This window comes from Syngnathoides biaculeatus, chromosome 10 (genome assembly GCF_019802595.1).
Source record: "Syngnathoides biaculeatus isolate LvHL_M chromosome 10, ASM1980259v1, whole genome shotgun sequence".
Lineage (NCBI taxonomy): Eukaryota > Metazoa > Chordata > Actinopteri > Syngnathiformes > Syngnathidae > Syngnathoides > Syngnathoides biaculeatus.
The window spans coordinates 8,245,310-8,259,347 of NC_084649.1; the positions used below are offsets into that span (position 1 = coordinate 8,245,310).

General features: G+C 39.5%; 2 protein-coding genes across 3 annotated transcripts in view; both read left to right on the top strand.

Annotated features, from left to right (window-relative positions):
- Positions 1-10,756, top strand: zmat1 (zinc finger matrin-type 1). 2 transcript variants are annotated; one of them, XM_061833005.1, is made up of 8 exons: positions 1-146; positions 4,168-4,274; positions 4,357-4,440; positions 7,429-7,564; positions 7,706-7,978; positions 8,131-8,221; positions 9,051-9,219; positions 9,298-10,756. In XM_061833005.1, the coding sequence occupies exons 1-8, from the start codon at positions 8-10 to the stop codon at positions 9,973-9,975; spliced, it is 1,677 nt and encodes a 558-aa protein (XP_061688989.1). In that variant the 5' UTR covers positions 1-7; the 3' UTR covers positions 9,976-10,756. The 2 variants fall into 2 exon arrangements, with proteins under 2 accessions (XP_061688989.1, XP_061688988.1); XM_061833004.1 differs by having other exon boundaries at positions 9,051-10,756.
- The window catches only part of cd8b (cd8 beta), a 13,875-nt gene continuing 10,015 nt past the window's right edge, over positions 10,179-14,038 (top strand). Inside the window, exon 1 of the mRNA XM_061833013.1 lies at positions 10,179-10,316. The gene's annotated coding sequence lies outside the window, so the exon portion shown is untranslated. The remainder of the gene's footprint in view (positions 10,317-14,038) is intronic.

The window sequence follows — 14,038 nt, forward strand, 5'->3', positions numbered from 1 at the left end:
GCTAAAAATGGACCTGCTGAACGTCAGTACTCCGCAGTTTGTGGAGTCTGGCGCTCAAAACAACATTGGTAGTGCCCCTTTAGCGACTTTTGCTACGGACCCAGATAAAGTAATAAACATTAAAACTGATAGTACCCAGGTTGGAGGTGAGTCTTGCCTAAAACGGGGCAATTCAGTCGTTTGTCATCGACTTGACGACCGACGTTGGCTTTCATGCTAACTGGCAGGCTAGCCTCGTTGCATTCAGTATCATTAGCTAGACGTGCTATGGTCACAATTTTAACCATGTCGAAGCAATGTCGATGATAGCGTGAATTAAAAAAAGAAGGTTCATGTTCACCGATGGGTTGCGGTGTCTAAAGACCTGCTGGTCCTCCCCCTCCCCCTAATCCAACAAAACTGTTAACAGACAGCAGACCCATTGGGCTGTTGGAGCAGTTACGAGCAATATCACAGGCCAGCGGCACCAAATACTTCAACTTTGTGGGTGGCAGTATTAAAATGTCTAGCTGCCTAGCTGTGGTATTATTCAGTCAAAATCCACTAATGGGGCTAAGACCTTCTAATACATTTTTCAGTGTGCCAATAAAATCAGAAAAATATAATTGCAGGTTAGTTTGTGAGGGTTTTTTTTTTCTTTCTCTTAGAATACTTTTATACTGTGAGAGTTTGAGGTAAGTACTGTATCAGGCATGTCTGCAAATATCTAAAAGTATAATTTAATACACACATTTTACTTGGCACTTTTAAATGATCCTGATGCTGTTTGAATTTTACAAACATATATTCCAACATAATCATGTGCCAAAATATCCATCAATCCAGAAATTTATTTTATTTGGCACTTTTGAATGATCCTGATATTTTAATTTTATGAACATAGTTTCCAATACAAACAAATATTAAAATAGCTGTCAATAGCTGGTTCTTATTTACAACACCAAGCTAATCTTCAGCGAAAGCATGTTTTCTTATGTAAACAGCATTTTCACTGCTAATTAAGAGATTAATAGTATTCATAATGATGGTATGTCTTACATATCATGTCTTATGTTGTATATATTATATCCCAAACATGGTTTCAAATTTTATGTAATGCAAAGAACAATGTAAAAGGTCAATTTTGAATCAAAAGGCCCTTTTTAAAAATATATATTTTAAGTTTAGATATTGAAATGGGCGGCACGGTAGATCAGCTGGTAAAGCGTTGGCCTCACAGTTCTGAGAACCCGGACCCGCCTTTGTGGAGTTTGCATTTTCTCCCCGTGCTTGTGTGGGTTTTCTCCGGGCACTCCGGTTTCCTCCCAAGCAGCAAAGAAAATGGATGGATGGATATTGAAATTCTGGAAAAAGGACCATAAGCTTTTATAAAATTGAATGAATTCCCTGACAATTAAGCCTGACAGTATTTCTGAACATCTGGGTTGCAAGACTTTGGACTTTAAGAAAATCTTTAAATCAATACTCAACTGATACATTTTCAAAAATCCCCTATAATTTCCAAAACAGAAAATCTGTACGAAACCTTGAAATTACTTCAAAAGAAAAGTTGCTTTTTTTTTTTTTTGTCAGGAAGAAAGTTTTGCCCCGTTTTCATGTATTTTGGAGTAAAAGACATGGACAAAATTGAAAAACTGGTCACTGAAATAACTATCAATCTGACAAAAGTAATCAACCAATACCAAAATTTTATCAAAATCAGACTTTACTTTTGAATTGGGGTTCATCAGAATAAAAAAACACCCAAGCATAAAAATACTTAATACTTGTTTCACAAATATTCGGTTACACAACCTTTTGAGGCGATTGTTGCAGTCAATTGATTTATGTAACTTTTCAACTACATGACTACACCACCTCTAAATGTGTTGTAGTACTTGTTTATTCATGAGCAAACTGTCCCAGTTGTCTCAGGTTTGAACGGTGCTTTCTTGAGATGACGTTTCCCCTCCTTTCACAAACGTTAAATCAGATTAATTTTAGTTGATACCTTGATATTCATGAGGTTTTACCTTGCATCGATTCAGCAAAACAGCCCTACAACATAACAGCCTCCTCCCTGTTTCACATGAGTAATGGTGTACGCATATTTTTTGGTATGCTTCATTTTCACATCTGTGATGTAGCTGATGTGGCTTGCCATATAGTTCCGGTTTTGTCTCATCTGTCCAAAGGACATTCTCCCAGAAGTTTTCTTTCTTTCTGTTTGGTAAATTTCAGGCTCGCTTTTTTTTTATGTTTGGGGGCTCCTTGTTCATCCCCCATCAAGTCCACTTTGGCTCAAACAATGAGGGATGGTGTGATCTGAAGTTGATCTACCTTGACCTTGGAGTTTACCTTTAATTTTTGGGTGGTTGTTCTGGGCTCTTATCTGTATAATATATGCAACTATAGAAACAGGAACATACAGCTGATTGCAGATTGTCTTGTTGACTTTTAATGTGCTTCTCTATAATTTTCTTTTTAACTTTCTAATCTCCTGAGACAACTCTCCTTCACTTTCTCTGGTCCATAATTAGTTGTTTACACACCCTATAAACTCACAAAACAGCACACTGCATGCTAACTGATTCCAAATTTAAAGACCCCCCCCCCCCTCTGAGAGGACACCTTTTTTGAACAGAGTCAAAGTATTTTTGTCCTTTATAGGGTTATCATCATTTTGGTTCAGGTATTTCATGTATTTTTTTTAAATTCTCTTCACCACGATCAAAAATCAGACTTTCATTGGTTAATTTTACATTCAATTTTTATTCAATATTACTTTTGTCAGATTCAAGTTATTTCTGCGGCCCATGTGGTTTTCCTTTCATTAGCAGGGGTAGCAACATTTTGCTCGCATCTGTTGTTTTACTCCGATTAAGTTACATTTACAGTCATAGTTAATCTTCACGTTTATTTTCACACTATGTAGCTGATATAAATCTGACATACTATACTGTTTTTCCTGTACTGTTGCAAGGTAATTATTAGCAGGAGGCTGTTGTAGGTATGTGATGGTGTTTAAAAGTTCCCTTTTTGAAAATCATACGTTTCATTGACGTGATGGCAGATCATTCGTTATAATTCTGTGGAACCTCCAAGGTGAACGCCTCAAACATTGTACTAGCCACCTATAATAGACTGCTGTATTGCTCCGAAAATACCTTGTTGTTTTCTCTCTTATTATGTGTCAGCCAGGCATCTATAAAGCGAATGTAGTTTTACTTTGTTTTATTCTGCGGTTAACCTCTTTGTATGACGGTTAGGACTTGTAAAATGTTGAATACACTAATCAAAAGTCTCAACAACTTTAAACATTACCTGCAATGAGACTTTAATTAATGCACAGTATTTCCTAACACAGTGTTACTTTTAAATTACAACTTTATCATGAACCCCCTTGAGACTTGTGATAAAGGACTATGCGAATAAACCTGGCATGCTTTTGAGTAGGAATATCAGTGTTAAAGTCTCGCTGTGTCCCCTCCAAAAATACAAGACTTCTGGTCTCTAGACTTCGATAGGTGTAATGGACTGCAGTAGTGGTTCTCAGACTTTTTACATGAAGTAAAAAAAAAAAAATACTAATCCTACTAAACCTCTCAAAGTACCACAATCCTGACCAACACAGAAATACATTAGCTTAATAAATATTTATAAAAAACGAGAGAGGTTTTATTCCTAAAAAGTACATTTTGTATTGCGAGTCACAAAGATTATGAACCATTTTCACAATGGAGTTAATTATGCAATAAAATGTTGGTTGGTTGATAGTTGGTTGACTTCTGGTGGAGAGAGTACTTGATCAGATGTGCAGCCTAGCCTGCATTTTTAAAATAAATATCACCGACAATCATGGTAATTTAACTGTGGCAGCCCAAATCGTGATCACAAAATTTCAATTGTGCAGCCCTACTACTTGGGAATTGATTCTTTCACATAGCATTAGAGGGAGCTAATCTACCACTAGTGATATTAGTACCACATTGAGAGTCACTCGACTAAGAGGATCCACTATTGTTTGCAGTTCAAGTTTTAATTTTGGAATCAAATGGAACTCTACAGTGTGTGATATTTCATTAGTTTGGTGATGAATCCAGTGGAATGAAATCACTTCCTCTTGTTATGCATAAATTTGATCACATCGCAATATCCCCTCTTAAAGCAATATCTTTTGCCCTTCAGGAAGTGTGAATGATGAGGAACTCTTGAAAGGCCTCCTTACTGACCAACACTGCCATGTGTGTGAAGCTGTGCTGCTGTTTGAGTCTCACCGGCTGTCACATTATCAGGTTTGGGGCTCTTATCCAAGACACATTGAATTGCTGCCTCTTGATACTTCATGACACCATCTTGGTTACCTGTCAATTGCAGGGGAAAAAACATGCCCAAAAGTTGAAGCTGTACTTGCATAACAAGAGAGATGAAATGAGGTGTACAGATTCGGCTGGACTACTGGTGAGCATTTTACAGCCAGGAAATGTCTTTTTGGAGAACAGCTTTTACTTTATTACCCATATAATTTTCTCTGCTAACTATATCAGGACACCAAGGTCATATATATATTGTACTTGTAACTATTGTATAGATCAAGGGTGCGCAAACCTTTTGGCACAGGGGCCAAATCGACTTTTGAAATGTTATTCTTATGCCACCTTTGATTATGTTTTGAGAACTGAAGCCGTGACACATTGTGGGTGGTGCGCCAAAACGCCACGGGGCCCTGCGGCCACCTCCGGTACTTAGGGTGGGAGAGCGACAATAAGTAGATCAAAGCAAACTGTTTTAATTCAAGATTTGTACTACTATTCAAAAGTCTTCAGCCCTTGTCAACATGTTCAACGGCTACATCACTTACAATAGTAAGTAACGCTATACTTCATGTAATGTGAGCACACCTGTACAATATACTGGACGCTATCACATTTGTATTTGCATTTTTGGGCAAATCGTGCACTGAAAGCAGGGAACAGGCGGCGGAACAATTGACCCCTCCGTACAGGGCACTTAACCACGCCTCCTGAAGTTACGTCACCCCACGTGTGGTAACCTCAGACAAACAGTTATCAAAAATGGCGGCGCAGGAAGAAAAGACGAGAGCGAAATTGTCCAGCTAATTTCTCACTCGCATTCCTAGCGAATAGTGAAATATCGTTGAAAAGCAGACAGCAGGGCTTCAAGTATTTCTGCGAGGGGGATTTCAATGGTATTTACATGCGTATCGATGGAGAAACCATTGATATTAGCGCGAGATCTTTCCGGTGTCAGAGGAAGACCGAGAAGCCACATAATATGATATATTATAACCCAAAGACGAATTCGTCATTGACAGTTTCCTATTTTCGCATTACATATCACCCTTGTGTGCAGAATCTGGATGTGTATCTGTATAGCAGTTTGTGAACTGCCGTATGAAGAAAAAAAAGGCGAGGCTTGATTTACAAGTAGTTTCTCTCGTTTTCTTTGTGTAACGTCACGCGCTCCCCTCAATAATTATTCTTGAATTAGTGCCGAACCAACGTAAGTCCCGACCGAGTACGACAATCACTACTTTATAGTGTCCTCAAACATCCTTCCTTCAGTCTTCGTGTCTCGGTGCACGTTGAAGGCTTTTAGGACTCAGTATTCCGGTTTAGCTTAGCTTGGTAGCCGCCGAACAGAGACAGGTTTGTGCAGTCAGATCATCGCAAAATATCGCTCAACACAGATCAAGTGTGTCAATCATTCACACGTAGCTATGTTATGCAAGCGAAGAACTGCTAATTCATTTATATGAGACATGTATTGAAAATCAAATATAGGGCTTACCTTCGTGCAAACATATCTGTTCCGGTTGATTTTAGATGGATTCAGTTGATCATGCCGTCTTCCACAAAGTTTGATCCATCGAAGACATTTTTCGTACTTGGTCTCGGTTTTGGAAAGGGTACGAATTGAACTCCACCAACTAGCCTTTCAGGATACCTGTCGTCACTATTACAAAGTCCGTGACTACACCTCTTAACCATATCTATTGTTAAAGAACCCAAATACCCGATAAAACGCTAACAAAAGCTGTACTGGACCATGCAACGTTGTCTGAGGTAATGGCGGACGCCAACATTTATGCAGATCTCTGGCCTCTGATTGGTCAGCGATGCAGATGACGCAATTTCTACGGAGGGGTCAATTAGAAAGATGGAGGCACGCACTGGAAAGGAGAGGAATGGAGATTAACTGAAGTAAAACAGAATATATGTGCATGAGTGTGAGGGGTGGAGGAGGAGGAGTGAAGGTCCAGGGAGGAGAGATAGCGAGGGTGGATAACTTCAAATTCTTGGGGTCAACAATGCAGAGCATTGGAGAGTGTGGTAAGGAAGTGAAGAAACGGGTCCAAGCAGGGTGGAACAGTTGGCGGAAGGTGTCTGGTGTTCTATGCGACAGAAGAGTATCCACCAGGATGAAGGGCAAAATTTATAAACCAGTGGTGAGTTTGGCCATAATGTACGGAATAGACACGGTGGCCCTGAAGAAACAACAGGAAGCAGAACTGGAGGTGGCAGAAATAAAGATGTTGAGGTTCTCTCTAGGAGTGAACAGGTTTGATAGGATTAGAAATGAGCTCACTAGAGGGACAGTCAAAGTTGGATGTTTTGGAGACAAGGTTAGAGAGACCAGACTTCGATGGTTTGAGTATATTGGTAGAAGGGTACTGATGATGGAGCTGCCAGGCAAAAGAGCGAGAGAAAGACCAAAGAAAAGGTTCATGGATGTTGTGAGGGACCACATGAGGGCAGTTGGGGTCAGAGAGGAAGATGCAGGAGATAGGCTTAGATGGAAAAATATGACATGCTGTGGCGACCCCTATCGGGACAAGCCGAAAGGAAAAGAAGAATCATTGCAAGCTGATGGGAAATGGGCAATGTCCATTGGTGTTTTTTCTTCCCAAGTGAAGACGTTGGGTGGGATGATTGTTTTTAAAATGGTTTTTGTCATCTTGAGTTTTAAGTTGTGTTGTCTTTGTTGCAACTTTATACAAATTTGACTTATCAGCTAATTAGTGTGAGCACGATGACTGCATTATTCAGGCTTCAATCCAAAATGCTCCTCCGTCATCGTGGTGGCATTAGACTTTGGAACTAATTCCATTAATGCCACTCAACTATCGGTGACTATGCAGCTACCGGCTCACTGTTAAAAAACCTCCATTCCAAAACTGCACATACTCATGTGCACATACGCAAATAGACAACCAAACAAAGGGTCCCTGGCCTTCATTATCTCTGCTTGGCTTAGAGACCATGATGGGTTTGTGTGATTTTAATGTGTGCCATAGTTTCCCACCACTAGTACAGATGTAGAAGTAAAGAAAGACATGTATGTAGTGTGGTAATTGATTGATAGAAGCCGATGTTCCCTCTTCTAATCTTGCACAAAAAAAGGAAAAATGGTCATTTTATTTTGCAGCACTGCATGCCGACCGATAAAGATCGTTTTTGTGAGCTGTGTAGCATGGTGTTTACGTCTCCTGTGGTAGCAAAATCTCATTATGAAGGCAAAGTCCACGCCAAAAATCTCAGAAAACAAAGCCTTCAGAAGCCAGGTAAGTGTACGTCTGCAAAAGCATTATTGATGTCAATTTTAGTACAGGTATTTAGAAAAAATACATTAGCTATGATGAACTGCTATATTTGAGAAAGTCAAATGTCACTTAAATTGAATTGATTTCTCTTGGTCTTCACAGAGCAAAACACAGAGGTCAGTATTTTACCAAGTTCTTTGGTGGACCGTCCTAATGAAGACCACATCTCAGGATCAGTGAACAATACAGAACTGGCAACTAATTCAAATGTAGCCAGTTCAGATCCAAACAAGTACTGTGTTTTGTGTGAAGCCTCCTTCAATAATCCCCAAATGGCGCTGCAACACTACAATGGCCGCAAGCACCAAAGGAAGAAGGCCAGACAGGAGATGTTCAAAGAGCTTGAACATGTTCATGAAGGCAACACGGATTCCGGTATGCACCAAAGCAAGAAGAACACACATACTACAGGAATATTTTTGAAATGGTACCAGAATTAACCAGATGGTTGCAAGCAGTGCATCTCAAGTTTTCGTTCTTGTCTTCCAACCTCTTCCTTCATTCCTACCCAATTTTTTTTACTGCAGAAAACCCTCTGTCATGCGCTATATGTAATTTGCAATTCAACTCTGTGGAGATGTACCAAGCCCATATGCAGGGGAACAAGCACCATAAAAGGTACATTTGCTGCTGCCTGTATTTTTAGTTATGCACTCAGACCTTCGTACAATTAACAAAAAGAAAGAAAGATTTAGCTTTTCTGTGATTTATTAAACTGATATTATGTATAGTCACAACTCTGGAGTCGACCACCTGACGCTGAATTGTTGCATACCAGTGAAAGGCGATGTTGTCTAATGCTGAAAGGAAAATTCCCCGGAAGTTACGTTTTCATCAATGACCCCAAACACACAGGATTTTGAGCCTAATGAACACTGTCTCTGCTCCAGACCAACAAGGTTAACCTTAATCCAAAAGAGAACAGAATGCTGTACCCGAGGTCTTAGGAGTTGTGAGAGTATGCATTATTTCAATCATCCTGAGTTGGAATCCCTGTTCACAGAAGTTGGTTGACTCCATGTAACACAATACACACACACACACACACACACACACACACACATATATATATATTGCCTATAATTCCTTCACATTCCTCTTCCGTGTTTTCATTTTGAATAAATTATTCTAATGCACTTCTGTAGAAAGATTTTACCCTTGACCTTTTTAAAAATCTTCTGAAGACAACTACATCTACATTAGGTAACTAAAATGGGTTAGGGTTAACCGTAAACAAAAATTGTGTATGAGCTACACTAATCAGTATAAAACTCTTTAATTAATATTCATTCAATCATTCAAAACAGTAATACTGTATTCTTAATATTCTATTTAGATTTCAATATGTTAAAGGTACAAATGTCATGTCAATTGAGTGCATAACAATTATCATTTAAGTGTCGGCATTCATTACCTAATATAATTATAGTTTTTGATTGTTTTCCAGGAAAAAAAAGGTCTTCAAAGTGTGCAAATCCCGAGAGAAATCCTACAGCACATTTACCGATGAACTTGCACATTACATCGAAGTACAGAAAGCCCGTGGACTCTCACCCAAGATTGGCCAGACTCTGTCTAAGACTGAACCGCAGAAAGGAGGTGGTCAAGTAGAAACGGTAGCAGATTTCGGAAAGGGGCATATGACACAACAAGGCCATACCATGGCTAACTATTTTCCCATGTATTACCCTCAGCCACCCAGTTGTGCCCCTCACTTCACTGTAGAAGGTTTCCAACCTCAGTATATGGGCCCTCCCTGGCCGTCCAGTGGTTGGGACTCCTATCGTCCTCAATCTTTCGCAGACCTAGAGCCTTTGCCGGAATCTGGTGCTCGACCTCTGAAAAGAGACAGAAAGTACTCAAGCTCCTCTTCGTATTCTTCCGCATCATCTTCCTCTATCTCATATTCTTCCTTCACGAGCAGTGGAGCAAGTGACGGTAAGGAGGGTGAACGAAGACAAAGACAGAGGCGGACGACCAAAGGCTCAAGAAGGGAAAGAGGGAGTCGGTCAAAAGCTGCAAGCTCAGATAAGGCAAGACGCAGGCAACAAAAGAGACCAAGAAATGATCACTCGGAGGAGAGGAGAGATGATAACAGGGAACCAGGGAAAGAAGAGAGGAGAAAGAAATGCAAATACCACAGCAAGGAGAAATGGCAAGGAAGGAAACTTGTAGAGGAAAAAGTCAAGGACAGCGTAGCGCCACCTGACATGATGCAAACTAGACATCAGACAGAAGGGCATGTGCAGCCAAATAACAAACAGGAACAACACACAAATGTTACATTTAAAAGAGACAAGAAGAAAACAAAAATGATAGACAATAGGACAGAGGAGGAGAGGTTGTGGGATGATTCCATTCTAGGCTGTTAAACCCAGGAAGGGCATCTTAATATGGCCATCTTTCCATTTTCTGTACCGCTTATCCTCACTTAGCATCGGCCGTGCTGGTGCTTATCTCAGCGGACTACTGCCGAGAGGTGGTTGATCTAGTCATGAGTCAATCGCAGGGCACACATAGACAAAACAACCATTCACATGCGCATGGGTAATTTAGAGACTTCAGTCAACCTACCACGCATGGTTTTGGAATTTTGGGAGAAAACCCACACAAGCACGGTGAGAGCATGCAAACTTCATACAGGTGAGGCTGAATTAGAGACTGGATCCTCAGAACTCTCAGGCAGATTTGCTAACCAGCAGCATCTGAATATGTGAGCATAACATTTTAACATATTTTAAGGGCAAAACCACTCATCTGTAAAAATCAAATTGGGAAAATGATTGAGTTCATTTTTTTTTGTTCGTACTAGCTGGCTAGTCATTCTTGGGCGGCAATTAACTTATTCACATATGACGGTAACTCTCATATCCACATATTTTTAAACTACATTTTTTTCCACACATAATTTACACTTTCAATTGTCAATCGCACAAATGTCCCTTTTCATTTTCAGCACAATTGAAAAGATTATGAAGAAGCCAAATTTTGGATTGGGGTTTGTAATTTCTTTAGCAGCCTGTCGTGGGCGCTTTTGCGTTAGTGAATTCTCTCTACTCGCCAACCTTTCTGAACCCGAACGCTGAACTGATTAATGCGAAAGGCTACCACTTTTCTACAAAGTAATGACGTAATACATTTGCTCAAATTATTTGGGGGGAAATCATCTCAGTCATTGCACCTGCTCGTTTCATTATGATTTGGTCATGTGCTACAATACTGACATGTAACCTATATATATATATATATATATATATATATATATATATATATATATATATATATATAGACACAGTGCCCTCCATAATTATTGGCACCCCCAGTTAAGATGTATTAAAAGCCTTAAAATAAATTCAATGTTTATTGGAGAAGAATACTGTCACACTGAAAATTTTAGGAATAGGAAAACGTAACCTTCAACTCAAATGAATTGTCAGAAAATAAAAAAATCCCTCACTAAAAAAATAATTTTTCATTAAATCACCTGTTCCACAATTATTGGCACCCTTAACAATCCCCAGGAAATAAATATAATTGAAGCATTTCTGTCATTTCTACAGTAGTTAACAACGTTTACCAGATTATGTAGGAACATTTAATTAGTAATTCATCACTTCCTGTTTCCCTGTCGTATAAATATGACATGACACAGAGGCCATTTCTCTTATCCACTCTTAAACATGGGAAAGACAAAGGAACACAGCATACAAGTGAGATAGATGTGCGTCGACCTTCACAGGTCAGGCAGAGGCTACAAGAAGATTGCCACTCAACTGCAGCTGCCCATATCCACTGTGAGAGGAATAATTAAGAAGTTCAAAACAACTGGAACAGTGGTAAACAACCCTGGACGAGGACCCAAGTTTATTTTGCCACCACGCACAGTGAGGAGGATGGTAAGAGAAATCAAAAGATCTCCAAAGCTCACTGTTACAGAATTACAACAAATGGTAGCATCCTGGGGTCACAAAGTCTCCAAATCAACCATCAGGCGCTGTCTACACACAAACAAGCTGTTTGGGAGGCATGCACGGAGAAAACCTTTCGTCACTTACAATCATAAACGTAAACATCTTGAGTTCGCCAGGTGGTATTGGGGCTTCAACTGGGACCATGTGCTTTGGTCAGATGAGACCAAGATTGAGCTTTTTGGCAATAAACACTCTTAAGTGGGTCTGGCGTGCCATGAAAGATGCGCATCCAGAATAGCACCTCATACCCACATATGGGGGTGGGTACTGTGGGGCTGTTTCGCTTCCAAAGGCCCTGGGAACCTTGTTAAGGTGCATGGCATCATGAATGCTTTGAAATACCAGGACATTTTAAATCAAAATCTGTTGCTCTCTGCCCAAAAGCTGAAGATGGGTCGTCACTGGGTCTTTCATCAAGACAATGACCCTAAACATATGGTCAAATCTACATAGAAATGCTTCACCAGACACAAAATCAAACTCCTCCCATGACGATCTCAGTCCCCAGACCTCAACCCCATTGAAAACCTGTGGGGGTGAGCTGAAGAGGAGAGTACAGAGCAGAGGACCCAGGTCTGGATGATTTAGAGATTCTGCAAAGGGGAATGGCTGAAGATCCCTCTTTCTGTCTTTTCCTATCTCGTGAAACATTATAGGAGACGATTAAGTGCTGTTTTGTTGGCAAAAGGGAGTTGTACAAAGTATTAACATCAAGGGTGCTAATAATTGTGACACACACTATTTGATGTCAAATAATTATAATAATTAGTGGGATTTATTTCCCCACTGAATACATGCACTTGTATTGAAGGTTGGATTTTTTTTCTTTTTTTCCATTAAGGTCCCAAATTATTTAGAAGAAAAATTATTAGAAGCTAAAAAAACTCATAATTACAGAGGGCACTGTATATATATATATATATATATATATATATATATATAGATGAGAGGGACTTAACATACAAAATTACAAATAAAGAAGTAAATTCATTTTATCACTTTTTGTGCTCCAAGCATTCAAATTTTGTCATTGGATGATATCCTGGTCCATAAATTAGTTTACTGCAATAAAAAAAAATGTGGTGGAAGCATTGTTAAGCATAGTTATGTAAATTGTGCAAGAACGGGTTTTCTTCCCACTAAAGCACTTCAACTGTTTGATGTGATTAAACTTTTCAACTGCCATGCAGAAACCTTTTAAAGGCAATACTTTTCTAAAATAAATCAAAACAAAATGGCACTTCAGATCTGTTTGTGTTGCCAGGGATATTTTCTGTTAATTTTTCCACTGTTTAGTATTGAAATGCAATTAAATGCATTTTTCCAGCATTAATAATTCTCTGTCAAATATTTGAGTAAGTCAGATACTAAAATCCACTTAAACCATGTTGCTTTTTACGACAAATATATGATAAAAATAATTAAAAACCCTCTATAATTTTTTTTAATCAAGTCCTGCCCCTACTGTATACCTACACACAGAGCAGTGAACACAAAATGCAGTTTTTTAATTGTATATTATTCTTCCTTCTGAAGTGATAATGGGTTGGTAGAGCAGGTTGTCCAGTGATCGAAGGGTCCCTGGTTCTATCCCGGTTAAAATCCAAATGTGGTTTATCAAACCTGACTTCAATTTCTCGAGCCACAACTTACAACCGGCTACTCTCACACCTGCTTTCCATCAAGAAATCACATAAATAGGACCTGCCTGACAAAAGAGAAGTAGACTGAAAGCTGCTCCAAAAGGGATTTTCAGCATTTACCGGCCCAAAGCACATATTTAATATTTGAAAAATATCACAGCACACCTAGAAACTAAAATGTGACCACAAAAAAAAAAAAAAAATGGATACAGCTATCCATTATATACTTACTGCCATCTATTAGAAGAGCATTTATTTGTTATGCCTGTCACTCTACATCAATGGCATGGCTAGATGAACAAAGATCCATCCATCCAGTCATTCATTTTTTTTTAGGCGCTTAGCCTCACAAGGATCACGGGCAGTGCTGGAGCTTATTCCAGCTATGAACGGGCATGAGGCGGCATAGACCCTGAACTGGTTGCCAGCCAATCGCAGGGCACATGGAGACAGACCACAGTCGCACTCACAATAATACCTAGGGCCATTTTAGAGACTCCAATTAACGCATGTTTTTGGGATGTTGGAGGAGACCAAAGTCCCTGGAGAAAACCCACACAGGTACGGGGAGAATATGCAATTGTCACACAAATGTGGCTGGGATATGAATACCAGTTCTCAGAACTGTGAGGCCAACGCTCTACAGCTGCGGCAAATTGCCGCAAAAGTTCCATTATATTTCATAAATAATTTTTTGACTAATTAAGTGATATTCGATAATTCCCTGTGGCACACCTGAAGAGTTCTCACGTCACACTGGTTGGGAATCACGGGTTGGGCATCAAGAATTGAGAACCAATTGGGACAGAGATTAACATTTT

Coding starts and splice junctions, on each gene's coding strand:
- zmat1 (XM_061833004.1), top strand. CDS start 8: ATGGACCTGCTGAACGTCAGTACTCCGCAGTTTGTGGAGTCTGGCGCT. Junction 147..4,167: donor TGATAGTACCCAGGTTGGAG/GTGAGTCTTGCC, acceptor TTTGCCCTTCAG/GAAGTGTGAATGATGAGGAA. Junction 8,222..9,050: donor GGGAACAAGCACCATAAAAG/GTACATTTGCTG, acceptor ATTGTTTTCCAG/GAAAAAAAAGGTCTTCAAAG.